A 27,443-nucleotide genomic window follows, 5' to 3' on the forward strand; every position below is an offset into this window, starting at 1 on the left:
GAGAGCACGGTACAGGGGGAGTCAGGAGGGCACGGTACAGGGGGGTCAGGAGGGCACGGTACAGGGGGGAGTCGGGAGGGCACGGTACAGGGGGGAGTCGGGAGGGCACGGTACAGGGGGGGTCGGGAGGGCACGGTACAGGGGGGGTCGGGAGGGCACGGTACAGGGGGGGGTCGGGAGGGCACAGTACGGGGGGAGTCGGGAGGGCACAGTACAGGTTGTGGTTCATCCCAGGACAGCTTAGTAAAAAGCGTGACTGTCCCAGCAAATCCGGGACAGTTGGCAAGTATGATGTAATGGAAGATTATCATGGGACCCCCATGCACCTGGGTTTAATCTGGGACAATGTATGTACAACAATATATACATTACGGCTTTGAAGTGGCATGTTGGGATGATGCTGGCAGCTGTGGGCATCATTCTGGTATTATTTTTTTTTTTTTTTTACAGGAGGTGATTGGCTTTTATGTAAAAGCCATCTGAGCAGATAATTAGCAGCTGGTTTGCTTTTACAGGTGATGGGAGAGGTCCCCCCGCCCCCACCCCACCTCCTCCTGCCTTCTGCTGGTGGCTCTCCAGGATCTCTGAACCACCAGCTTACCATAGAGCCCATGTGGGACTGGAAGGTCCCTGATATAGGAAGCAGTGTTGTCACTCCCGGCTCCATTGTTACATGTTACAGCGTTGGATTACAGAGATCTTGGCGTGATCACATGCTTTGAGGGCAGAGGAGAGGTCTGGGGTCTAATGCACCCCACATCCCTCCATAAAGAGGACCTGTCACCGACTACCAGGTCACGGGGGATGTTTACATTCCTCTTGACAGCAATAAAAGTGATTAAAAGAAAATAAAGTGTAAAAATTAAAAAATATTTGAAATAACGAAATAAATAAGAAAATTAAGGTTTTTGGGGGGTTTTTTTAACCCCCCCTTTCCCCGGGGAATGTTTCCATTGCCTGTGACAGCAAAAAAGTTCTTAAAAACATGCAAGTTTCAAAATAAAAATAAAGTCTTAATTTTATTATTTTTTAAACGTGCCCCCCAAAACAACCCCCCCCCCGCCAACCAACACGCATTGATCCTGTGCGCAGACGGTGACTGCACCACACATGTGAAGTAATGCCACAAGCGTCAGAGTGAGAGCAATAATTCCAGCCCCAGACCTCCTCTGTAACTTGTAAGTACCGCAGTTCGCTGCCATTCCACAAGAGTGCGCACTCTTCTAGCGTGACATGTTTGGTATCTCTTTACTCGGTGTAACGCTGTATTTTATATTTTACCATAAAAATGGGCTATTGTGTTTTTTTGCCTTTTAAAATTGTTAAAAAGTGTAAAAAAAAACCATTGCATTTGGAAAAATTGCTGTGCGTGATGTAAAAAATGGCAAAACCCACCATTTTATTGTCTAGGGCCTCTGCTAAAAAATATATGTTTGGTTTCCATGCAAGAATCGGTATTTTTTGTTGGAACCCCCAATGTGTCAGAAAAGGCCGGGTCTTTGGTTGGAGAGGATCTGTCAGGACGCGAGTGGAGCTTTCCTTACTATTACTTCACTGCCTTATGAGTCAGCAACCTGGAACAAGCATGCAGCCAGTGAAGTCTATAAAGGGTGCATTCTTGCTGGCGTACTTGTTCTTTAGTGAAGGCCGGAGGAGGAGGAGAGCCTGGATGGATCATTCCCTATGTGTGGCCCATTTATAAGGGGCCATGAGATGCTTTTTCCTGGACTATCTGATGTGATGCTGCGTGTGCGATCCGTGTGACGCGGAAAGTCGCTGGATCTATGATGGAGGGAGTGGCGCAACGCGCAGACTTCAAAGACATACTATTAATAACAAAGGAAAATGGTGGAGTTTGAACGTATGTCCCCATCAGTGAATGCCATCTCCAGGACTGTGCAGTGTGTTTCTATAGACGCAGAATCCTAGGGAGGTGACAGAGTGAAGGTCAGACTAGTAAAACGCATGTCACTGTGCATGGTGTGTCCATCAGGGAGCTCCACCCATAATAATAGAGACAGTCTCCGGCACTAATTGCTTCACCAGGTCTGGCTTTCCGTGTTGATGAGAGATGTCTGTGGTTGGAATGGGGGGGGGGGGGGGGGGGTTCATGGATTGGTGGCGGGGGAGGGGATTGCGGTTTGTGAGTGGTGTGATATTGCGGTGACATTTTGGGGGGAATTTGCGCCCATCTTTTATGCGATAACCTAGTACCGGTCTCTCCATTCACAGAAAGCCAAGCTGGGCCCAGCCGGCAACAAGGTGATCAGCCCCATGGATGACCGCAAACCGTACAACAACATCGACAACGTCAAACTGACCGACTTCATCTTCCTGATGGTGCTGGGGAAGGGCAGCTTCGGAAAGGTAGGAGAATGGCGGCCGCTATTGTGGTTGTAAAACCCTCCATATCCCCAGAGATGAAACAAATCATCCTACAAGTTGTACCTGTTTATCTGCACCCATCTATTCTCTACAGTTGTGCAGAATTAATAAAGCTTGTCTGAGCTTTCAGAAAGCAGGGGGCATGGAGCTGAATTACACTCTGCAGAGCTCAGTGAGAGCTGATTGGAGGAAAGGGACACACCACCTTCACACAGGAACAGAGCTGAGGCTGTCAATCACAGGCTGTGTGCTGGAATTCCCTCCCCTGTCACCATTTATCGCTTGGTGTTAGAAGTGACTCCTGCTGATAGCAGAGGAAGGAGGCAGCAGACAGTCATTACACTCAGTGCTCTGGATTGAGACAAGTACACACTATAGAGGGATGTGCTTTGTTCATGTTTTATATCTGAGGTTTACAACCACTTTAAATGTATCCAACTCCAAAGACAGAAATGTCAGATATTGCACCGTACCAGTCCAGAGATGTGGCGGCTGTGTTTGTTTTCCTATATCACATTAATTGCAGCTGTTACATTGTAAAACATCTAACACCAATATAATCTACTGCAATCTACTGATCCTTTCATGTGGTGGCTGCATTAGTTTACTTTTGTTGATCCTGCCATTAACACCCCGTCTGCCCTAGGGTGACAACCCTGACTTTCTGTTCTGTATCTATGGAGGTGGCGTTGTCACCTGAGAACAAAATCACATGACATCTCGCCTCCCCTCATCTCCATACCATAGAGAAGGGGTATAGCTGGGAACAATGGAACCAATTCCTTCTCCATTTGTGCTCATGGGTATCATGATGCTCACTATATTTCTGGCAGGATCAACAGGGATTTGTTTGCACTCATGGAACTGATACTATATCTCCTTGTGCCTTCTCCCGGTATCGGGGAGCCCCCAGCATGTTCTCAGATATGGGGGTACAATCATTTTTCTGTTCCTTTGGCAGGTGATGTTGGCGGAGAGGAAAGGCAGCGATGAACTTTATGCTATAAAAATCCTGAAGAAGGATGTGGTGATCCAGGATGACGACGTAGAATGTACCATGGTGGAGAAGAGAGTGCTAGCTCTGCAGGACAAGCCGCCCTTCCTGACCCAGCTGCACTCCTGCTTCCAGACAGTGGTAAGAGCCCCACAGATGGGCACTGGGCCAGGCTGGGGGGTCAGATGGGGAAGGACAGGGCCAGGTTGGGGGGGGGTCAGATGTGGGAAGGACAGGGTCAGGCTGGGGGGGTCAGATGTGGGAAGGACAGGGTCAGGCTGGGGGGGTCAGGTGGGGGAAGGACAGGGCCAGGCTGGGGGGTCAGGTGGGGGAAGGACAGGGCCAGGCTGGGGGTCAGGTGGGGGAAGGACAGGGCCAGGCTGGGGGGTCAGATGGGGAAGGACAGGGCCAGGCTGGGGGGTCAGATGGGGAAGGACAGGACCAGGCTGGGGGGGGGTCAGATGTGGGAAGGACAGGCACAGGCTGGGGGGGTCAAATGTGGGAAGGACAGGGTCAGGCTGGGGGGTCAGATGTGGGAAGGACAGGGTCAGGCTGGGGGGGTCAGATGTGGGAAGGACAGGGTCAGGCTGGGGGGGTCAGATGGGGGAAGAACAGGGCCAGGCTGGGGGGTCAGATGGGGGAAGGACTGGCCAGGCTGGGGGGTCAGATGGGGGAAGGACAGGGCCAGGCTGGGGGGTCAGATGGGGGAAGGACAGGGCCAGGCTGGGGGGTCAGATGGGGGAAAGAGAGGGTCGGATGGGGGAAGGACAGGGCTAGGCTGGGGGGTCAGATGGGGGAAGGACAGTCCCCACCTAAACCGAAATGTCCATGTATGGTGGATGGTCTCTCAGGGACTCCGGCGGTGGGATCTCAGTGCTGAGTCCCGGGGTTTCCCTTTCTAAATTCCTGCCAGCCAATGAACAGCCAGACTTCCACTAATATGACAGAAGCTGAGACAGCAGAGAGTGACCATGGAATGTTCTGTACTTCCAGGACCGCCTGTACTTTGTGATGGAGTATGTGAATGGAGGAGACCTCATGTACCACATCCAGCAAGTCGGGAAGTTCAAAGAGCCCCAAGCAGTGTAAGGATTTATGGTTACCGGGGATTGGTTTCTTCTCTTTTGGGTGGGGGAATCTGTTCCTTCCATGTGTGGGGGAGATCTCTTCCTGCCCCAGGGGAGGGGATCTGTTGCTGCCCCTGGGTGGGGAACCTGTTGCTGCCCCATGCAGAGGGAGAATCTGTTGCTGCCCCAGTTCGCTTCTCGGCCTTTTGGCTAAGATCAAGTGTAGTATCTGTTCTTATCAGTGTCCAGGGGGGGTGCTCCCGGCCATTCTAGCTTTGCGGGGATGGCTGTTGTATAGTACCCTCACTGGTATGATGGGGGTCTGGAAGGCTAGTACCGGGGGGACAGAAAGCGTGGTGCCCACGAGTAGAAGCTGGGGCCCGTGAGTAATTCCCCCGAGGAGACCGGAAGGACCCAGTACCTCCTGATTTGGACGGATCTACTTTGTCTGGCCAGGGGTCGGGAAGGCAGAAAGTCCGCAGACTCAGTGCCCCCTGAGTAGACGCCCTCAGGGGTGCCACTAGTAACACCTGGGTGTGGGACCCCACAGTGTGAAGATGGCACAAGGTCACTGCGTTTTCACTCTTTTTGCACAAGCGCCCTTGGGACCAGGCCTTTTGGCTAGGACCAGGGCAATTTTTGCTACGGGCCTCAAGGCCTGATCTGTGCACAATTTGGCACGACCACTTTTTTATTTTCTATTTATTTAATTTATTATCACTCCCACGTTTTGTCACTTTTGTGTGTTTTCTTCACATGATGGAGGGTGTGGGTCCTCGGGCCTGCCCTGAAGTCTAGGGGGAGGATGTGGGGCCTTTTGGTTCCTTCCTCCCCTGTCCCTAGGGGGGTTTTCTCTTCGGGAGAGCCCCCTGACCTAGTACTGGATGTCCGGCTTCGGCTGGACAAAAGGAACGGTGGTCCCCCAGGCCTTTTGGCCAGGAGGACCAAATGGGAACCTTGTCCCTGTCAGGAGCTTTGTGCCCCGGGGGATCAGGGTAGCAGTCCAGCCCCTTTAGGGGTAGGACAAAAGCACACCCCTAAGTGCACTTTTTTTGTGAACACTTATGGGTTTTTCGTTATAGTTGCACGTTTGTGGACTTAAAGAACAAAAAAAAAATCTGTTGCTGCTCCAGTGTGGGGAACCTGTTGCTCCCCCCTGCTCAGGGAACCTGTTGCTCCCCCCTGGACAGGGAACCTGTTGCTGCCCCTGGGACAGGGGACCTGTTGCTGCCCCCGGGACAGGGGACCTGTTGCTGCCCCCGGGACAGGGAACCTGTTGCTCCCCCCTGCTCAGGGAACCTGTTGCTCCCCCCTGGACAGGGAACCTGTTGCTGCCCCCGGGACAGGGGACCTGTTGCTGCCCCCGGGACAGGGGACCTGTTGCTGCCCCCGGGACAGGGGACTTGTTGCTGCCCCCGGGACAGGGGACCTGTTGCTGCCCCCGGGACAGGGGACCTGTTGCTGCCCCCGGGACAGGGGACCTGTTGCTGCCCCCGGGACAGGGGACCTGTTGCTGCCCCCGGGACAGGGGACCTGTTGCTGCCCCCGGAACAGGGAACCTGTTGCTGCCCCCGGGACAGGGGACCTGTTGCTGCCCCCGGAACAGGGAACCTGTTGCTGCCCCCGGGACAGGGGACCTGTTGCTGCCCCCGGGACAGGGGACCTGTTGCTGCCCCCGGAACAGGGAACCTGTTGCTGCCCCCGGGACAGGGGACCTGTTGCTGCCCCCGGGACAGGGGACCTGTTGCTGCCCCCGGAACAGGGAACCTGTTGCTGCCCCCGGGACAGGGGACCTGTTGCTGCCCCCCGGGACAGGGGACCTGTTGCTGCCCCCGGGACAGGGGACCTGTTGCTGCCCCCGGGACAGGGGACCTGTTGCTGCCCCCGGGACAGGGGACCTGTTGCTGCCCCCGGGACAGGGGACCTGTTGCTGCCCCCGGGACAGGGGACCTGTTGCTGCCCCGGGTTGGTCGTACCTCTTTGGCAGGTATGATACAATACAGCACACACCATCCCTGCGTCTCTTCAGGATAAATGCGTCATTGGCGGGATTCTTAGTGATACATTTCACTTGTTTTGGTGAATTTGTAGCTTTTTAGAGGCAATATTGAACGCGGCGTAGAATGCGCTGGTCTGTGTTGATCTGCAGTCGGTGTGTCTAATGTGCGCACCGCGAGGATTGTCACAAACCGCATTACAGAGAAGTATATTCATCCCGCTGCAGGCACGTCTCTCCTCCAGTTGTCAGCAGAGACGGCGCACAGATGCCCTCTGCCTCCTCTCTAATTGGCCGTGGGCTGACGCGATGCTCCCTCACGCTGAGTCCGATATGGCGGTCGAGTCTCAGAGCCGCCATTCATAGAGGAGATTGTGATTAATAATTAGACATTGAAGTTCCAAGTATGTGCACACGGCCGGGGGAAGGAAGAGCGGAACGCCATCTTTGGTCATAGCCGCAATGACACAACGCTACCCCCCACCCAGCCCCCGCCGTACTCCTCTGCATGCTAATCGCCGGTTGACTCTGCTTTGAAGAGGACGGCCACGAGACCTCCAATCCTGATGCGGGTGGCTGATTAATGCTTAGAGCCAATCGGTGTCATTAACCTTCACTTAGGCCTTCCAGCACAAGTCACTTTAATTCCTTCAGATCGATGTGTCGTTAGCGAGAGTCAAGTACAAGTCATGGCCGCCTTTACGGAACTCGGCGATGCTGCCCACTGAACATGTACAACCAACAAATCAGGACAAGAATATCATTACCAGCGGAAACTTGTCCCAAATCCACTATGAGTACCTGAACAACCCATACACCCAGTAACAAATCCTCCTACATAGGTTGTACCTGTTTATCTGTAGCACTCTCTCCTCTATAGCCTCCTGAAGCACACATTTACATTGTAGCCCTGAGCTCCTGAAGGCGGGGGGTGAGGATCTGGGAGCTGAGTGTAATCTGAGACCTGAGTGGGGTGAATGGACGCACGCTTCCTTTACACAGTTTCATAGGAAAACATGCACATCTGAAGCTGTCAGTCACCTTCTATGTTTTGGAAGGGGGTGGCCCATCTCCTTGGATGGTGTGTTCTTTGCATAGAGGCAAGCACACGCTATAGAAGAATATGCTTTGTTCATTTTTAATTTCAGAGGTTGACAACCACTTATAAATCAAATGAGAACAACAACATATACAATTATGAACTACTTCCGGACTGCCCGCCCGCAGACGAGCATCACAGTACCAGTACGTCATTGTCTGCTTCCCGGTGTAGGATCCATGATTGGACACAGCGGGAGTTTGTCAGCAGGTCCCAGCCAATGATCCAGGGCCAAGACCTGCTGATCAGCTGTGTCCAATCACAGCCCAAAGCCCTGTGTTGAAAATCAACACAGGGCTCTGTACAGAGGGAACAATCTCTCTGTTTCTTCTCCCTGCGAAGCAGGGATGAGAAACAAAGAGATCAGTTAGTAAAAGTAGCACACTGTACACACATTACACATAGTTAGGCACACATTTAACCCCTTGATCACCCCTAGATGTTAACCCCTTCCCACCTTACACATAGGCGCATATTTAACCCCTTGATCACCCCTAGATGTTAACCCCTTCCCACATTACACATAGGCGCACATTTAACCCCTTGATCGCCCCTAGATGTTAGCCCCTTCCCACATTACACATAGGCGCACATTTAACACCATTTAATTCGTAAACCAAAAATTACATTAACAGGCATTCATAAACCGAGGTACACCTGTATATAAGTTTATTTAAGTACAGCCTTGCATGACTGTGCAATTACCAGTCAAAGTAGCACAGTGCTGAACAGGACAAATGGCCTGGTCATGACGGGGGAAAACAAACCTTCTGGAGCTGAAGGGGTTAACAAATGCTCATGTTGCTGCCCTTAGGCACCTGGATGGGTGAATGATGTGGGTGAATGATGTAGGTGAATGCGCTGTGTCTCTGCTTATTTTGTAGCTGTACTGGAAGATGAGGATGAATATGGAATTCACAACATTGTCATGTTCTTTGTCAGGTTCTACGCAGCGGAGATATCGGTGGGATTGTTCTTCCTGCACAAGAAAGGGATCGTGTACAGGTGAGTGCGGGACTTGCATTGGGAGAAGATGAGAGGTTTGCTTTTTAAACCTGTGTAAAGGATTCTTTACTGTAAAAGCGGGGATAGGAGAGAATTTGGCTTCCACTAGACCTTCTTGTAGCAGATGTGGAAGATTTGGTTCTATACAGGGCCTGGATGGTTGTCATTCAAAACATAAACCAATAGGAGAGCCAGAACAATTGGTGGAAGAGTCCACACCACTTTAATGGTTATAAAAGCGGCAACGCGTTTCACAGTCCTGACCGCTTCACCAGGGAACTTGAATGGACTCAGGAACAGGCTTTGTATATGAATGTGTATAGGATAGGGAGAGCCAGCAACCTGCTGTGTCCGCATTATTGACACCAGGGGCGGACTGACAACTCATGGGGCCCCCGGGCAATAGGGAATCATGGGGCCCCTGTGTCCTTGCCCAAACTCAAAAAAGCCTATGAAAAAGGTACCAGGGGCATCTCATGGGGCCCCCTACTGACTTCGAGTTTCCAAATCGCAGTTCACCCGATTGGCACTGATCACAAGCTCCCCCTATCCAGTATTATTTCAGAAATCCTGTTATTCACTCCATCCAAGTTCTGACTAGATATTAAAGTAGAACTACAAACCATTTTTTTTTTTCATTTTGGATAGAGTAAGGGAAGGTTATTACCCCGGACAGTTTTATTTTTCCCCTACCGTCTTTCAGGCCAGCACTCTGAGAGACCTCGGCTCCTCCCCATCTGAGGAAACACCTCCACCTACAATAAAAAAGCTCCACTCCCCTCTGACCCCAGTTCAGGTGTTTCCTCCGGTGGGGAGACACGAGGAGGCGCAGGAGGACGATAGGGGAGCCGAGGGCCGGATAGCCGGCTGTGAGGCCCGACGCAGCCGGGAGTGAAGGCCGGAGTGTCCGGCTGCATATCCTCCCAGGGCAGGCTGCCAGCAGTGAGAGTGCATCCCGGGGGACGGGACAGGGCACTTACCTGCTCTTCGCCCCCCGGCCCCCTCCGGCGAGGGGGGGTGTCGGGGTGGCCGTGGTGAGGTCTGGGGAGGATCGGGGGGAGTTCCGCTCCTTCCCATGCTGGCGGTCTGAGGGCTTTGCCGGGCCGGACGTCGGGAGACGGCGGTTTCCGGCGGAAGGGGCGGGGCTTCGCCCAGGGCCGCGACTTCCGCTTCCGGTCGCGGCCTTCACACCACGGCGGCGCGAAATTCGAATGTGGCGGTGCGGTGCACAGCGGTCTGGGGGACAGACCTGCACCAGGCGACCACCCTCCGGTACGGGATGTCGGAGGCACCGGGACCAGGAGATGCCAGCACCAGCCAGTCGCAGGTAAGGTGCCTCAGTGAGGCCTCCCCTACCTGTGGGCCCCTAGCAGAAGGTAGGGCAAGGGGTCTGTGGTTTTTCAGGCCCTTGTTGCTCTGCCGGGAAGCAGGGGGGGGGGGGTGTTTAGTGTCGGACTGATTGGGCTTCCCCCCCCCCCCCCCTTTTTCTTTTGTGAGCACCAGCACAGAATGTTTCCTGTGCATGACATTTTGGTAGACACGATTAAGAAGGAGTGGCAAGACCCGGAAAGGAAACCGTTCTTCTCAAAAGCGTTGAGGAGGAGGTTTCCGTTTTCGGAAGACCCGGAGGCGGTCTGAAACAAGAGCCCCAGGCTAGACGCGGCCTTTTCCCAAACAACCAGGAGAACTGACCTAGCGTTTGAGGACATGGGGGTCTTACCGGACTTATTGGACAGAAGGGCAGAGTCTCTCCTTAGGAAGGCCTGGGACTCGACCCTGTACAACCTGAAACCGGCCATGGCTACGACAGTGGTAGCCAGGAACTTAGAGTATTGGCTTACGCAATTACAGGCCCATATTGTGGCAGACTCTCCCAAGGAAAAAATCTTGGCCTCTTTTGAGACCCTTTTGCAAGGAGTGGGGTATATTGCGGATGCTTCCGCAGAGTCGGTGAGATTGGGGGCCAGGTCTGCTGCCCTGACCAATTCAGCCAGAAGGGCGCTGTGGCTAAAGACATGGCAGGGGGACATCACTTCAAAAGTTAGGTTATGCGGCATCCCCCTCACAGGAGACTGTCTGTTCGGCCCGGGGTTGGAGGAATTATTGGACCGGACAGCTGATAGGAAAAAGTCCTTCCCCCTCAAGAGGAAAATGCAGGAGGGGGGGACACGGAAGGCCCGCCCGGCAAAGAGGCTGAGCCTGCGACCGCCTGGTCAGGGTAGGTCGGCTGGACAGAGAGGTAGGGGAAGAGGGGGGGCGATTTTTCGCCCTCCTGAGCAGCCCCAAAAACCAAGGTGACTTGGTTCCTCCTGTGGGGGGAAGATTGGCGGCATTCCTCCCACAGTGGGAAGCCGTGGTCACCAGCCCCTTCATTTTGGATGTCATCCGAAGGGGTTACCGGTTAGAATTTCTGAGACCGCCACCCGAGACTTTTCTAGTGACGACCCGTCCAAGGGATCCGACGAAGGACGCGGCTCTGGTGGGCGCTTTGGAGATTCTGGAGTCCCAGGGGGTCATCTCCAGGGTTCCGGTAGCGGAGCGAGGGAAGGGAGTTTATTCCCATGTGTTTGTGGTTCAAAAGCCGTCTGGGGCGTTCAGACTGATTTTGAACCTGAAACCCTTGAACAAGTCAGTACGTTACCGGAGGTTCCGCATGGATTCCATTTTTACAATCAGGTCCCTAATCCCACCAGGTGCATTCATGGCATCCATAGACTTGAAGGACGCCTACCTACACGTGCCCGTGGCGGAAGCCTCTCAGAGGTTCCTCAGGTTGGCAGTGGGGGGGGAGGAAGGAATTCGACACTGGCAGTTCAGGGCTCTTCCATTCGGCCTTTCCTCCTCGCCAAGAGTATTCACCAAGGTTCTGTCGGAGGCACTGATTTCTATCCGCTTGAGGGGGATTTCAGTGGTGGCCTATCTGGACGATTTGCTGCTCTTCGCAGATTCAGAGGCTCACTTACGGCAAGACCTGGTTATAGTGAGGAACCATCTGGAAAGCTTGGGGTGGGTTTTGAATCTGGAGAAGTCCTGCCTGGTGCCTTCTCAGAAGGTGATTTACTTGGGCTACACTCTAGACTCGGTAGACCAAAAGACCAGCCTGACTTTGGAAAAGGTCACCAAGTTGGAGGCCGGAGTCAGATTACTGCAGGGGAGCAGGTCGATGTCCATAAGACAGGCCATGTCGGTACTTGGATTGCTGACAGCGTCCATTCCGGCAGTTCAGTGGGCAGGTCTGCATATGCGTCCCCTCCAGTTGTGGATCCTGAGGGTTTGGGACAGGAAGTGTCACTCCCTAGAACGCAGGGTCTTGGTGCCCCCCAGTGTGAAAAGGTCTCTATGGTGGTGGAGGAGATCGTCCAGCATAACTCAGGGGCTGTTGTGGTGCTTTCCGATTTCCGCGGAGGTCACTACGGATGCCAGCGCCAGGGGCTGGGGAGCCCACCTGGGAAATTTGGTGACTCAGGGGGAATGGTCCTTAGGGCAGAAGGACAAATCCTCGAATTGGAAGGAATTGAGGGCAGTGTGGGAGGCTCTGCACTCCTTCCAGGCGGAGGTCAGGGGCCGGCACGTGCGTGTCCTGACGGACAATGCCACGGCAGTGGCTTATATAAACAGGCAGGGAGGGACGCGGAGCAAGGCCCTCGGGGCCTTAGCGGCGACACTGTTGTCCTGGGCAGAACTGAATTTGGCGTCCCTGTCTGCGATACACTTAAAGGGGGAGCTGAACCAGAAGGCAGACTTCCTGAGCAGGACTCGGCTCAGGGAGTCGGAATGGGCCTTGAACCCCGATGTCTTTCAGGAGATTGTGCGAAGGTGGGGATCCCCGGATGTGGACCTTTTTGCCTCCGGAAGGAACAACAAGGTCCCAAATTTCTTCTCTCTATCCCGCTGGGACGGGTCCAGAGCGGTGGACGCATTAGGTCAGAGGTGGGACTACCGGCTTTGTTACGCCTTTCCCCCGGTTCCTTTGCTCCCCCTGGTCCTGAGGAAATTCAGGACAGAGGGGACCTCGTTAATACTGATAGCTCCCTTCTGGCCGCGGCGGGCGTGGTTTGCGACCCTGAAGAGTTTGGCCTCTCGTCCACCCTGGGAGCTGCCTCCAAGAGTGGATTTGTTAACACAGGGGCCGGTTCTTTGCCCCAGCATAGGAAGATTGCGGTTAACGGCCTGGTTTCTGAGCAGCAGCTCCTCTTAGAAAAGGGGTTCTCGCCTAGGGTGGTGGCGACATTACTGGCCAGTAGGAAGGAGGAGACCCAGGCCATTTATGGTAGGGTCTGGGGTTGCTTTACAGCCTGGTGTGACCGGACAGCTGTGGCAACCCATAGTTTGGTTTCTGTGTTGGAATTCCTGCAGGCGGGAGCGGACAAGGGATTATCTGTCAGCACGCTCAAGGGCCAGGTCTCGGCCCTCAGTGTGTTCTTGGAGACGCCCCTGGCCAGGGAGGCGTTGGTGAGTAGGTTTTTCAAAGCTCTGGTGAGGCAGAGGCCTCCGAGGTCCAGACCATTTCCAGTGTGGGATTTGGCCAAGGTGCTCGGGGGGATGACTAGGGCTCCATTCGAGCCCTTGGAGTCCTGTCCGATAGGTGAGCTCACCATTAAGACTGCTTTTCTGGTGGCGATTACCACGGCGAGGAGGGTGTGTGAGATGGAGGCCCTCTCGATCAGAACACCCTATCTCCGTATTTTTTCAGACAGGATCGTTTTCAGACCAGACCCGTCCTTCATTCCGAAGGTAGCTCGGAGTTTCCAGAGGGAACAGGACATTGTCCTTCCCTCATTTTTTCCTGACCCGGTGGGGGTAGATCAGGAGAGGTATCACTGTTTAGATGTCAGAAGGTGCGTTCTCCAGTATCTAGAGAAATCTAGGGAGTTCAGAAGCACCGAATCCCTTTTTGTTTTTTTTTAAGGGGGCTAGAAGAGGCAAGAAGGCGTCTAGAAGGACGCTGGCCAGCTGGCTGCGGCTGGCGATTACTGGAGCATATCAGGCAGAAGGCCTGGAGGTCCCGGAGGGTATCAAGGCACATTCCACCCGAGCTGTGGCGGCTACCCAGGCAGAGTTAGCAGGGGTTTCCCCAGGGCAGATTTGCAGAGCGGCAACATGGTCCAGCTATGACACATTTGCCAAGCATTACAGACTGGACCTGGTCTCGGTGCAGGAGCAGGACTTTGGTCGTAAGGTCTTACAAGCAGTTAGCCCGCCCGAAGGGTGAGTACTCGCTTATCCTCTCAGAGTGCTGGCCTGAAAGACGGTAGGGGAAAAACCAAGTTACACTTACGGTAACGTCTTTTCCAGGAGTCTTTCAGGCCAGCACCGGTTTCCCACCCACTGTTGATATTGGTTATGTGAAGATGGCTTATTATGATTGTGTTGTCTCGCATTGTGTCTCCCCAGATGACCGGAGGATGCTTGGAGAACTGAGGTCAGAGGGGAGTGGAGCTTTTTTATTGTAGGTGGAGGTGTTTCCTCAGATGGGGAGGAGCCGAGGTCTCTCAGAGTGCTGGCCTGAAAGACTCCTGGAAAAGACGTTACCGTAAGTGTAACTTGGTTTTTTTCCATCTGTCCCATTAGGGAGATATCTCTTCACTTCCTGTCCTATAGCCAAAACAGGAAGTGAGTGATAATCCCCACCCATTAAGGGAATTCCTTGGGGACCCCCAGGTCCCCATTGGAAAATTTCCCATCTATTATTTTTCGGGGGACAACCCAAAATGTGGGGTTTTCTTTACTTTCACTTTTTCTGACACTGGTAAACAGGACAAATAGAGAGGGGAGAATCTCCCTAATGGGAGCAGGGACAGCAACAAAAATCAGGTGTTCTAGTCCATCTTCCCCTCTATCCAAAATTCAAAATAAAAGTTTTGCCTTTAGTTATAGTTGAAGCCTTGATGACGGGGGAGTGGTCTGGCCCCGAAGCGCGTCGGCTATTTCTTGCGCTAACCATGACATTGGTTTGGTCTGGTGCTCCGTCTTTTTGGTTTCTGCTTTCTGTCGGTTGGCTCTGTGTGCCGGAACATCCAAGGGAGCCAATCTTTCCTCACACTGCTAAAGAATAGCCTCCGCCCTCACTTCCTGTACCAGTGACACCCGAAGAGGAAAGGCGAGGGGGTAGGAGTGGGGGTTTCTCTTTTTTTCTAGAGGTGTAAGGGTATTGTATGCTGTTGAATATTTTGGAAATTTTTCTTAACTTGTAATGTGATTTTTTTTTTTAATGAAAAAATAACAAAGAGGAAATGGGGAAGCATAGAGCACCATAGAGTTTGGCTTTCTTCAGACGCCGGCTGGTACTGGTTCTTGTCAAATGGATTTTGTCTGCTGAGAAAACATAAAGCGGGGGAGTGGGACACGCCCAACGTGAGGAGTCTGCATGAACAGGGGGGCCAAGTGCCAAACGGTCAATTCAAAAGTCCAAATCTCCTTTATTATTGACAGTAGACACATCCAGTTGAAATAAAGTTGCTAACATCTTTGTCAAAGAATCGCCTTTCATCAGGGTTCAGCCTTGGTTGTTCCATTATAACCTCCTGGACAGGAATACAGGTGAGCATGCAGAAGTCCATGGCTGTACAGCGGCGTTCCCTTTTAACATATCTGTCCAGGAGGCCATACCTGTGTTGCTGTGACTAATGATCCGGGACTATATGGAACAATACATTTTACTTACCAGGTATTGTATTTAGAAGCTGGGTTTCTCCATTCATATGCTAATTAACTTGTTTTGCTGGTCCATGGAGGTCATGGAACAGCAAGTGATGTGGGCAGGAAGAAGGGGGAGGGAACAAAGGACTTCCATCTTGGAATTCTAACCACCAAATCTGAACCCCAAAGTGGGGGGATCCCTTGGCTCCAAAACATGTTGGATACTTTCTTTCCACTGGATGTGACTTTACTGTCAATGATAAAGGAGATATAGACTTTGGAATTGATGGTCTGATACTTGGTCCCTTCTGTTCAAGCAATGAATACCTGGCAGAGGATCCAACCCTACCAGCCAAAACTAAAAAGAATGTTTAACCTGGAGTTGGTGATGCCAATAATATGGCAGTATACAGGAGGGGTCATGGTGGCTCCTATCACTTCCTGCAGCCTAGAATAAGCACTGACTGGCTCCCCTCCCCCCACAGAGATCTGAAGTTGGATAACGTCATGTTGGACGCCGAAGGTCACATAAAGATCGCAGATTTTGGAATGTGTAAGGAGCACATGGTGGACGGTGTGACAACTCGAACTTTCTGTGGAACCCCAGACTACATCGCCCCCGAGGTACCTGTTCTTCCACCTTCCCAGCCTATTGGCTCTTACTGCATGTGACTGTCTGTGTTCACTATACATCACATCCTGTTCCTCCCCACAGACTGGAAGACACGCCCACTGATTATCCCTAAACCAATGTTGTTACCGCGCCGTCTACATCTGGGAGGGGGTTGTAGCTTCTTACACTGAGAAGGTGTGACGATGGGGGATCATTCCTACAGTGTAGGGACCTGTCCTGTCAGTAGGCAGTCACATGCCTCTATACCATGAACCCCACTGATCGAACCTACCCTGGATGTAAATCCTCATTTTTGGGGGATTTAGGATCAGGGAATGATTAGGATTATGTTAATTTTTTTTTTTAATTTCCTATCCTGGAAACACAGTGGGAGGTACCATGAAATCTCTCTTCCATGTTGTCACTGGAACAGGTGTCTCCATAGGAAGATATCTTCTCATTTCCTGTTCTGGTGACAACTTGTAATTTTCCTATCAGTTTTCTGCCTGTGACAGAGGTGGGTCTTTCTAGTAAAGTAATTGTAAAGGCTCCATGCAGTCTGTACATGAAGGTAAAAAAACCCTTCTGTGTGCAGCTGCCCCCCCTCAATACTTTCCTGAGCCCCATTTCCATCCAACAATGTGCACGGGAGTCTCGACTCTCCGGGGACTCTCCCTCCTTACTGGGTGAGACCGCAGCAGGAAGCTCTCAATCACAGTACAAAAAATGGCCACTTTTGTTGTTTGGCTCACAATCACAGCCAGTGAGCCAATGAGGAGAGAGAGGGGGTGGGGCTGAGCTGTGGCGCTGTGTGTGAAAGGACACACAGAGCAGCCGCTCGGGAGTGAGCTTACTTGGGTGCCTCCATAGCAATCTGCTTGCTGTGGGGGCGCTCAGCAGGAGGGAGGGGCCAGGGGCACCAGCAGGGGACCTGAGAAGAGGAGGATCGGGGTTGCTCTGTGCAAAACTATTACAGAGCCGGGAAGTATAACATTTTTTTAAATTGCCCTTAATACCACATTAACTAACCCTTCCAGCACTGAAAAAAAAAGTCTTGTCTTTCATCCACTTTAGGAGGTTGGGTGCTGTGCAGAGTTCTGGTTGTAGCACATGTTGATGCAGAAACATGCCATCAGTGGTCTGTCGGTGGCATATTTCAGGACACAAAGCCTGTATACTGTACATTGTCTGCTCTGTGTTTTAGTGTATCTCTGCCATTGTCTGATCCCTCAGGAAGAGCTCCGCTATTAATCATGAGTGTCACCATCACCTATAATAGAGCCTTCAGTGGGGGTGGAGCCCGCAGCTTCTCTCTAGGGGTGGGGGAGATTCTATAAATGTAGAGGGGAATTGGAGCGCCTCCCTGTGCTCTGGGGGTCCCTTGTCACAGAGGCCTGTCATACGGCTGCCATCTAATTACTTCCTACACTGACAGGCTGGGCGGTGCAGGCTGTGCTCAGGGTCTGGGGATCTCTTTGGCGGGGTGGAATTGGTAGGTGTGTGGGGTGGTGTGATCACTACACAGGAGGGTGGAATGAACATTGATTTATGGATATGTCCTACACACACAGAGGGAGGACTGTATGGACTACAAGGTATTTATTTATTACAGCTACTTATAATGCGCCATCAATGTACGCAGCACTTCACATATATATATATATTGTACATTCACATCAGTCCCCGCCCCCGAGGAGCGTACAATCGAAGGTCCCTAACTCACATTCATACACATACTAGGGACAATTTAGACAGGAGCCAATTAACCTCCCAGCATGTCTTTGAAGTGTGGGAGGAAACTGGAGAATCCGGAGGAAACCCACACAGGCACAGGGAGAACATGCAAACTCCAGGCAGGTGGTGCCGTGGTTGGGATTCGACGAACCAACGACCCGAGTACTGCCAGGGGGAAGTGCTAACCATTTAGTCACTGTGCTGCCCATGTAACAATGTAACTATCTGGTTCCTTTTACTATACTAAGATAATCAGTATTTCCCGTGTACCTTCCAATGTAAAGGCGGATAGGTGATGACCTGATGAGAATATTTGGGGTCTTCCCCAGACACCCTCAGTTGGTGAGGGGGGGGGGGTTTAGGGATCAGGAAAGGTGGATCTGTCTAGGTGTTTCATATTTACATAGCTGGATAATGGCCGATCTTCATCCCTCGGGATCACACGTGTCTGTTCTTCATTGGAGGAAGCTGCATTCACTCTGAGTTTTCTGCTCCTTCTGTTTGTATTGGAATATATTCGGCTATTATTTACAAGGGCCATGGCTAAATCTCCTATCTACGGCTTTTACTCCGGTCAATCTTCCCTCCTATATTAACCGCTGCTCAGATTAGCATAGAATTCTTCAATTATATCCTTGAACCTCATCGGAGATGGAGCCTCTCAGCAAGGCCAGCGTCCTCTATAAGATGGAACTCCAACCAAAAAGTTGTTTCTTTTTTACTGTAACCAATGTGAAGGGTTTAATGGATGTCTGTGTCCCCTGTGGGTAGATTTCCCCTCACTTCCTGTGTGGACGACAAGGATTAAGCAGCCCACAGATTGTGTGCTTTTCTTTCCTTCCACCTGTGGCGGGTTGATTCCCCTTCCTTTAGTACATCAGAACATTTTTTTGTAGCCTTCCCCAGATCCGTGCCTTGCAATCATCCTGTCTCTGAGCTCTGCAGGCAGTTCCTTTGCTCTGATGCAGTATGCATTGTCAGCTGTGAGGTGTGTCGTTTTCCCAAATCATGTCCAATCGGTACGTGGTCTGTACACAAAGCATCCTCGGTTTCGGGTTTTGTACAATACATTGTTATTGCTGTCTGTACTAATTGGCTGATTTCCTCAGGAAGGTTTCTTGTCTAGCTATCTCCCGGTAGTGGATTGGACGTCGGGCCCGATGCTTCCTTTGTGCCCGATGCTTCCTTTGGGCCCGATGCTTCCTTTGTGCCCGATGCTTCCTTTGTGCCCGATGCTTCCTTTGTGCCCGATGCTTCCTTTGTGCCCGATGCCTCCTTTGGGCCCCATGCCTCCTTTGGGCCCCATGCCTCCTTTGGGCCCCATGCCTCCTTTGGGCCCCATGCCTCCTTTGGGCCCCATGCCTCCTTTGGGCCCGATGCCTCCTTTGGGCCCGATGCCTCCTTTGTGCCCGATGCCTCCTTTGTGCCCGATGCCTCCTTTGTGCCCGATGCCTCCTTTGGGCCCGATGCCTCCTTTGGGCCCGATGCCTCCTTTTGGGCCCGATGCTTCCTTTGTGCCCGATGCCTCCTTTTGGGCCCGATGCTTCCTTTGTGCCGAGTTAATCCTCTTGCGATAAGCACTACTCGTAGTCAATCCTTTGTTGGCCGCTATCAGTGCAGCGCCGGGCTCTGGAAATGACGGTCGGGCGTCAGCGGCGGCACTTTGAGGTGCTATAATCCGCTTTAATGCTTTCAGCGCCATAAGACGGCCTAAATAACATCAACAAAGCGGACGATGAGGCGACGCACCTGAGCCCCGCAGAAACGGCGCTTATTAAATATTAGAGGAGAAGAAATCACAGGAAAAAGCCGGTGACACTGTAATGATTGTGCGCGGCGGGGGCTCGGCCTAAATCCTGCAAAATGTCCCAGTGCATGTCCCTCACACAAAGCCGGAATACCCCGGAGAAATTCATTTTCTGCGGCAGGAAACAGTGGGGAAAATGCAGCTGGGAGCGCGGCAATACGCTGGAGGCTCTCCAGATCTAATCATCAGCAGGCCGCGGTCATCTCCTGACACCCCACAGGATTACTAATTCCTAAAGGTATAAGGGCAGAAATACAACAATGTTGTGTATATATATATATATATATATTGCCCAAAGTATTGTCCCCGCCCTCACAATCATGTGATTCAGGTGTTACAATCCCCTCCATATCATGTGTTTCAGGTGTTCCAATCCCCTCCTTATCATGTGATTCAGGGGTTCCAATCCCCTCCATATCATGTGATTCAGGTGTTCTAATCCCCTCCCAATCATGTGATTCAGGTGTTCTAATCCCCTCCATATCATGTGATTCAGGTATTAGAATCCTCTCCATATCATGTGATTCAGGGGTTCCAATTCTCTCCATATCATGTGATTTAGGTGTTCCAATCCCCTCCATATCATGTGATTCAGGTGTTACAATCCCCTCCATATCATGTGATTCAGGTGTTACAATCCCCTCCATATCATGTGATTCAGGTGTTACAATCCCCTCCATATCATGTGATTCAGGTGTTACAATCCCCTCCATATCATGTGATTCAGGTATTAGAATCCTCTCCATATCATGTGATTCAGGGGTTCCAATCACCTCCATATCATGTGATTCAGGTGTTCCAATCCCCTCCATATCATGTGATTCAGGTGTTCTAATCCCCTCCCAATCATGTGATTAAGGGGTTCCAATCCCCTACCAATCATGTGATTCAGGTGTTCCAATCCCCTCACAATCATGTGCTTCAGGTGTTCCAATCCCCTTCATATCATGCGCTTCAGGTGTTCCAATCCCCTCCATATCATGCGATTCAGGGGTTCCAATCCCCTCCATATCATGCGATTCAGGGGTTCCAATCCCCTCCATATCATGTGATTCAGGGGTTCCAATCCCCTCCCAATCATGTGATTCAGGGGTTCCAATCCCCTCCCAATCATGTGATTCAGGGGTTCTAATCCCCTCCCAATCATGCGATTCAGGCGTTCCAATCCCCTCCCAATCATGCAATTCAGGCGTTCCAATCCCCTCCCAATCATGCGATTCAGGCGTTCCAATCCCCTCCATATCATGTGAAGCGCACAGTGCGCAGAAGTCGGAAACTGTCTGCAGAGTCAATAGCTAAAGACCTCCAAACTTGGTGTGGCCTTCAGATGAGCCCAACAACAGTGCGTAGAGAGCTTCATGGAATGGGTTTCCATGGCCGAGCAGCTGCATCCAAGCCTTGCATCACCAAGTGCAATGCAAAGCGTCGGATGCCATGGTGTAAAGCACGCCACCACTGGACTCTAAAGCAGGGGAGACGTGTTCTCTGGAGGGACCAATCACGCTTCTCTGTCTGGCAATCCCATGGCCGTGTCTGGGTTTGGCAGTTGCCAGGAGAACGGTACTTGCCTGACTGCATTGTGCCAAGTGTAAAGTTTGGTGGAGGGGGATTATGGTGTGGGGGTGTTTTTTCAGGGGTTGGGCTTGGCCCCCTAGTTCCAGTGAAGGGAACTCTTAAGGTGACATTTTGGACAATTTCATGCTCCCACCTTTGTGGGAAGAGTTTGGGGATGGCCCCTTCCTGTTCCAACATGACTGCACACCAGTGCACAAAGCAAGGTCCATAAAGACATGGAGGAGCCAGTTTGGGGTGGAGGAACTTGACTGTCCTGCACAGAGTCCTGACCTCAACCCCATAGAACACCTTTGGGATGAATTAGAGCGGAGACTGCGAGCCAGGCCTCCTCCCCCGACATCAGTGCCTGACCTGACAAATGTGCTTCTGGAAGAATGGCCCAACCTTCCCATAGACACCCTCCTAAACCTTGTGGGGGGCCTTCCCAGAAGAGTTGAAGCTGTTATAGCTGCAAAGGGCGGGGCCAACTCAATATTGAACCCTACGGACTAAGACTGGGGGGCCATTAAAGGTTGTGTGTGGAAAGGGCGGGGCCAACTCAATATTGAACCCTACGGACTAAGACTGGGGGGCCATTAAAGGTCATGTGTGTGGAAAGGGCGAGGCCAACTCAATATTGAACCTTACGGACTAAGACTGGGGGGTCATTAAAGGTCATGTGCGTGGAAAGGGCGGGGCCAACTCAATATTGAACCCTACGGACTAAGACTGGGGGGCCATTAAAGGTCATGTGCATGGAAAGGGCGGGGCCAACTCAATATTGAACCCTACGGACTAAGACTGGGGGGCCATTAAAGGTCATGTGTGTGGAAAGGGCGAGGCCAACTCAATATTGAACCTTACGGACTAAGACTGGGGGGTCATTAAAGGTCATGTGCGTGGAAAGGGCGGGGCCAACTCAATATTGAACCCTACGGACTAAGACTGGGGGGCCATTAAAGGTCATGTGCATGGAAAGGGCGGGGCCAACTCAATATTGAACCTTACGGACTAAGACTGGGGGGCCATTAAAGGTCATGTGTGTGGAAAGGGCGGGGCCAACTCAATATTGAACCCTACGGAGTAAGACTGGGAGGCCATTAAAGGTCATGTGCGGGGAAAGGGCGGGGCCAACTCAATATTGAACCCTACGGACTAAGACTGGGGGGCCATTAAAGGTCATGTGTGTGGAAAGGGCGGGGCCAGCTCAATATTGAACCCTACGGACTAAGACTGGGAGGCCATTAAAGGTCATGTGTGTGGAAAGGCCGGCGGCCCAATACTTGGGGCAATTGTGTGTGTAATTTATTTTTACATAGAATGTCTGAGGTTGCGGCACTTCCTAATATTAGGCTGCGTTCACACTCTTGGGGCGTGTGTTGCATGTAGAGCTGCGTTCACACTCTTGGGGCGTGTGTTGCATGTAGAGCTGCGTTCACACTCTTGGGGCGTGTGTTGCATGTAGAGCTGCGTTCACACTCTTGGGGCGTGTGTTGCATGTAGAGCTGCGTTCACACTCTTGGGGCGTGTGTTGCATGTAGAGCTGCGTTCACACTCTTGGGGCGTGTGTTGCATGTAGAGCTGCGTTCACACTCTTGGGGCGTGTGTTGCATGTAGAGCTGCGTTCACACTCTTGGGGCGTGTGTTGCATGTAGAGCTGCGTTCACACTCTTGGGGCGCGTGTTGCATGTAGAGCTGCGTTCACACTCTTGGGGCGTGTGTTGCATGTAGAGCAGCTCATTCATTTCAGTGGGCTGCCCTACGCCTGAGAGCTCAAAAAATTGCCTCACCCTTCTGAGAAGTTTCTCTGCACTGGAGCACGCGGTGCCATGCGTTTTGGCACATGCACTGCACCTAGACTTAGATGCGGTTCCCATTTGTACACTGTAGGAACTTGCCTAGAATGGTGCACTTTCCTGCAACACAGAGATTTGCTGCCCTTTTGCAGACACATGATGGTGCTGCAGCAGATGTAATCGCAGTCTATAAACTCTCCTGTGAGATTTACAGATGAATTGAATGTGAAATACTCCGGTCCTAAACCTGCAGCTTTTATTGGAATAATCCCTGGAGATCCCACTGTGAAGATCCTTGTTCAGGCGTTAATTGGGTGACAACGTTTTATTTCTGTCTTTCAATTGTCTTCCTGCGTTGTCACCCTCTCCACTGTTATCAGAATCAGAAAATCAATTGCCAAAGGTCATCTGATCCCCAACACAGATGTAGCAAAAGCGAGTATCAGTCAGAGGACTATTGTCTTCCTGTAGAATTGGGGGATTAGTATTGAGGTACATAGGCTGCGCCCTAATCCCAGGTTCCTGACTGCTCCCCGTGTCCTGTAATGTGCGATTAATGAACGGGACTTTGTTGGCATTCATAGAACAGGACAAGGATTTGATGCTAGACTTGTGAGCGCGGCGCTGAGATAATTCGAGCTCTCCATACTTGAGCCATCACATGGAGCGGCTGCATTGTACAGAGAGGGATGGCGGCATTATGTCAGGGTGAGGAGCTGTGGTCAGACTCTTCTAGACATGGATGACACGGCTCTCACCTTTCCTATTGTGGAAGGAAGAATCCTCTCATTACCGCAGATCCAGACGCAGCGGGGAGCTCGGGACCCAGGCCTGTGGGCGCCTATTTATAATGAGAGGTCAGCACAAGGAGGAGCCCCATGGCTGGACTCGGGGTCTGAGGATCACAGTCATGGGGGGTAGATAGACGCTGTATTGTGACCTTTCTGGAGATCATAGAGAGTCACGTGACTCCTCTGCGGGGGGGTTCGGTATTCGGAAATGCCATGTGTTTGAAGTCTGTCTGGTTTTGGGAGGTGGATATAGACTCTGGCCTACTCTATACAATGTGGGTCAGTCTGGTCACCTGATGTCCTCTCAGCTCTTGTGCTCAATCTTTCTGGTCTTCAGATGGATTATCAATTCAATGAGATGAGGCCCTGGAGGTTCTTCAGGTGATAGAGCCTCCTCTTCTGTCCTATATCCCACTCCTGCAGGGAAGGTATTCTACCCCATTCTCTGGAATACACATACTAATGCAAGCCATACACGGGTCGAATTCCGAACAAATTTTCTTTCAAAAATTGTAACTTAATGCATCAGTTGCAGGAGCATTGTCGTGGTGGAGAATATGCAGGAGCAGTGTCGTGATGGCCATGTCCCTGTACCCCCAAATAATACTGTGTTCCGTCCTGTGTCCCTGTGCCCCCAAATAATACTGCGTCCAGTACTGTGCCCCTACATTGTGCCCTGTATCATGTCCTGTACCTTGTGTCCTGCACCGTGTCCCTGTGCCTTGGCTCCTGCACCGTGTCCCTGTGCCTTGCCTCCTGCACCGTGTCCCTGTGCCTTGCCTCCTGCACCGTGTCCCTGTGCCTTGCCTCCTGCACCGTGTCCCTGTGCCTTGCCTCCTGCACCGTGTCCCTGTGCCTTGGCTCCAGCACCGTGTCCCTGTGCCTTGGCTCCTGCACCGTGTCCCTGTGCCTTGCCTCCTGCACCGTGTCCCTGTGCCTTGGCTCCTGCACCGTGTCCCTGTGCCTTGCCTCCTGCACCGTGTCCCTGTGCCTTGCGCCCTGCACCGTGTCCCTGTGCCTTGCGCCCTGCACCGTGTCCCTGTGCCCTGCACCGTGTCCCTGTGCCCTGCACCGTGTCCCTGTGCCCTGCACCGTGTCCCTGTGCCTTGCGCCCTGCACCTTGCGCCCTGCACCGTGTCCCTGTGCCCTGCACCGTGTCCCTGTGCCCTGCACCCTCCCTGTGCCTTGCGTCCTGCACCCTCCCTGTGCCTTGCGTCCTGCACCCTCCCTGTGCCTTGCGTCCTGCACCCTCCCTGTGCCTTGCGTCCTGCACCCTCCCTGTGCCTTGCGTCCTGCACCCTCCCTGTGCCTTGCGTCCTGCACCCTCCCTGTGCCTTGCGTCCTGCACCCTCCCTGTGCCTTGCGTCCTGCACCCTCCCTGTGCCTTGCGTCCTGCACCGTCCCTGTGCCTTGCGTCCTGCACCCTCCCTGTGCCTTGCGTCCTGCACCCTCCCTGTGCCTTGCGTCCTGCACCGTCCCCGTGCCTTGCGTCCTGCACCGTCCCCGTGCCTTGCGTCCTGCACCCTCCCCGTGCCTTGCGTCCTGCACCCTCCCCGTGCCTTGCGTCCTGCACCCTCCCCGTGCCTTGCGTCCTGCACCCTCCCCGTGCCTTGCGTCCTGCACCCTCCCCGTGCCTTGCGTCCTGCACCCTCCCCGTGCCTTGCGTCCTGCACCCTCCCCGTGCCTTGCGTCCTGCACCCTCCCCGTGCCTTGCGTCCTGCACCCTCCCCGTGCCTTGCGTCCTGCACCCTCCCCGTGCCTTGCGTCCTGCACCGTCCCCGTGCCTTGCGTCCTGCACCGTCCCCGTGCCTTGCGTCCTGCACCGTCCCCGTGCCTTGCGTCCTGCACCCTCCCCGTGCCTTGCGTCCTGCACCCTCCCCGTGCCTTGCGTCCTGCACCCTCCCCGTGCCTTGCGTCCTGCACCCTCCCCGTGCCTTGCGTCCTGCACCCTCCCCGTGCCTTGCGTCCTGCACCCTCCCCGTGCCTTGCGTCCTGCACCCTCCCCGTGCCTTGCGTCCTGCACCGTCCCCGTGCCTTGCGTCCTGCACCCTCCCCGTGCCTTGCGTCCTGCACCCTCCCCGTGCCTTGCGTCCTGCACCCTCCCCGTGCCTTGCGTCCTGCACCCTCCCCGTGCCTTGCGTCCTGCACCCTCCCCGTGCCTTGCGTCCTGCACCCTCCCCGTGCCTTGCGTCCTGTACCCTCCCCGTGCCTTGCGTCCTGTACCCTCCCCGTGCCTTGCGTCCTGCACCCTCCCCGTGCCTTGCGTCCTGCACCGTCCCCGTGCCTTGCGTCCTGCACCGTCCCCGTGCCTTGCGTCCTGCACCCTCCCCGTGCCTTGCGTCCTGTACCCTCCCCGTGCCTTGCGTCCTGTACCCTCCCCGTGCCTTGCGTCCTGTACCGTCCCCGTGCTTTGCGTCCTGTACCGTCCCCGTGCTTTGCGTCCTGTACCCTCCCTGTGCCTTGTGTCCTGTACCCTCCCTGTGCCTTGCGTCCTGCACCCTCCTTGTACCTTGCGTCCTGTACCGTCCCTGTGCTTTGCGTCCTGTACCCTCCCTGTGCCTTGCGTCCTGTACCCTCCCTGTGCCTTGTGTCCTGTACCCTCCCTGTACCTTGTGTCCCCGTACACAGCGACATTATGTAACACGGATCCCTTTACCTCTTCTCTCCTCAGATCATCGCTTACCAGCCGTATGGGAAGTCTGTGGACTGGTGGGCCTACGGGGTCTTGCTCTATGAGATGCTGGCTGGACAGGTGAGCACACCTCATGCTGGAAGTCGTCCATATTCAGGCTGCAAAGATAACATGTTTACCATGTAGATGAAGGTGAAGCCCCTCCATTGTATGAACAGACATGAGGCCGTGGTGGTGGATTGGATGATGCATTTGTCTTGGGTAGAACATTGTACAATGTATCTGTAGAAGAGATCTCGTGTACCTGGCACACTTCCTCCTCCAGTCACATCGATCTCCCTGTTATTAGCGTCGGTCCCAGAACCCCTGAAACATATAATCTGTCCAATAATGCTGTAACCACACCTCTCCCTTTGTCGCAGCCGCCGTTCGATGGTGAAGATGAGGACGAGCTTTTCCAGTCTATTATGGAGCACAACGTGTCCTACCCGAAATCCATGTCTAAGGAGGCCGTATCCATATGCAAGGGGGTAAGAGGTCCTAGAATCCTGAGCGGTGCAGGGCTTGTACTGAATGTTCCATGTGTGGACACAAAGCTCAGAACATTCTCCATCACTGCCTTTCCACGTACCAAACCCAGCAACAATGTAACAGAAAGGATTTTCTCTATATTGCAGCTTTCCCGTCCTTAGACATGGAGGCTGCAATAGGTTTCTTTTCTACAAGTATAACTAAATCCTCCTTGATCCTGCCAGAAATCCAGTGTCCTCCTATGCACTGACCTAAAATCTCATTCAATGTTATCAGCTTTCCCAGTTATCTCTGAGGACCACAGAACCCCCCCCCCCCCCCATATTATAGAGTGGGGGGGGGCAGTCATGTCCTAGGATGACATTTCTCTTCCATAGATATGATGAGTGAGTGTTGTCACCTTAGGAAAGAAAGTGTGTTCCTGGCAGGATCACCAGGTGAAAATATAGGGGGGAAAAAAAGAAAACAAATGCAGCCACCACATCTGAGGTCTGGTAAGCTCCAATATATGCCGTTAGTAGTCTTTCTGGGTATAGATGCACTTTACCTGTTTTCACAATGGTGAATGCAGATCATTGAATGTGGGTGTGTCCTGTGTGCGGGTAATAATACATTTTGGGTGTGTCTTTTGTTTGCAGATCGTGGAAATGTGAGTGTGTCCAGATCATGGGGATGTGGGCGTGTCCTCTGTGCAGATCATGGGGATGTGGGCGTGTCCTGTGTGCAGATCATGGGAATGTGGGCGTGTCCTCTGTGCAGATTATGGGAATGTGGGCGTGTTCTCTGTGCAGATTATGGGA

The 27,443-nt window shown here is 52.9% G+C and overlaps 1 protein-coding gene, 1 long non-coding RNA gene and 1 pseudogene across 3 annotated transcripts in view; 2 read left to right on the forward strand and 1 right to left on the reverse strand.

The window, feature by feature from the left end:
* The window catches only part of LOC149435255 (protein kinase C alpha type), a 98,440-nt gene that overhangs the window by 52,871 nt on the left and 18,126 nt on the right, over window positions 1–27,443 (forward strand). For both annotated transcript variants that reach the window (XM_089662856.1, XM_089662857.1), the window contains 7 exons: window positions 2,233–2,367; window positions 3,347–3,520; window positions 4,373–4,464; window positions 8,484–8,546; window positions 15,671–15,809; window positions 26,152–26,232; window positions 26,535–26,642. In XM_089662856.1, the coding sequence (XP_089518982.1) occupies window positions 2,233–2,367; window positions 3,347–3,520; window positions 4,373–4,464; window positions 8,484–8,546; window positions 15,671–15,809; window positions 26,152–26,232; window positions 26,535–26,642 (792 nt within the window). The remainder of the gene's footprint in view (window positions 1–2,232; window positions 2,368–3,346; window positions 3,521–4,372; window positions 4,465–8,483; window positions 8,547–15,670; window positions 15,810–26,151; window positions 26,233–26,534; window positions 26,643–27,443) is intronic.
* The window catches only part of LOC149435256 (uncharacterized), a 59,014-nt gene that overhangs the window by 19,111 nt on the left and 12,460 nt on the right, over window positions 1–27,443 (reverse strand). The gene's annotated exons all lie outside the window — the stretch shown is intronic.
* Window positions 4,637–4,752, forward strand: LOC149435257 (U2 spliceosomal RNA; annotated as a pseudogene).

This window comes from Staurois parvus, unplaced genomic scaffold (genome assembly GCF_062004578.1).
Source record: "Staurois parvus isolate SC_StPar_1 unplaced genomic scaffold, SC_StPar_1.0 ptg001568l, whole genome shotgun sequence".
Taxonomy (NCBI): Eukaryota; Metazoa; Chordata; class Amphibia; order Anura; family Ranidae; genus Staurois; species Staurois parvus.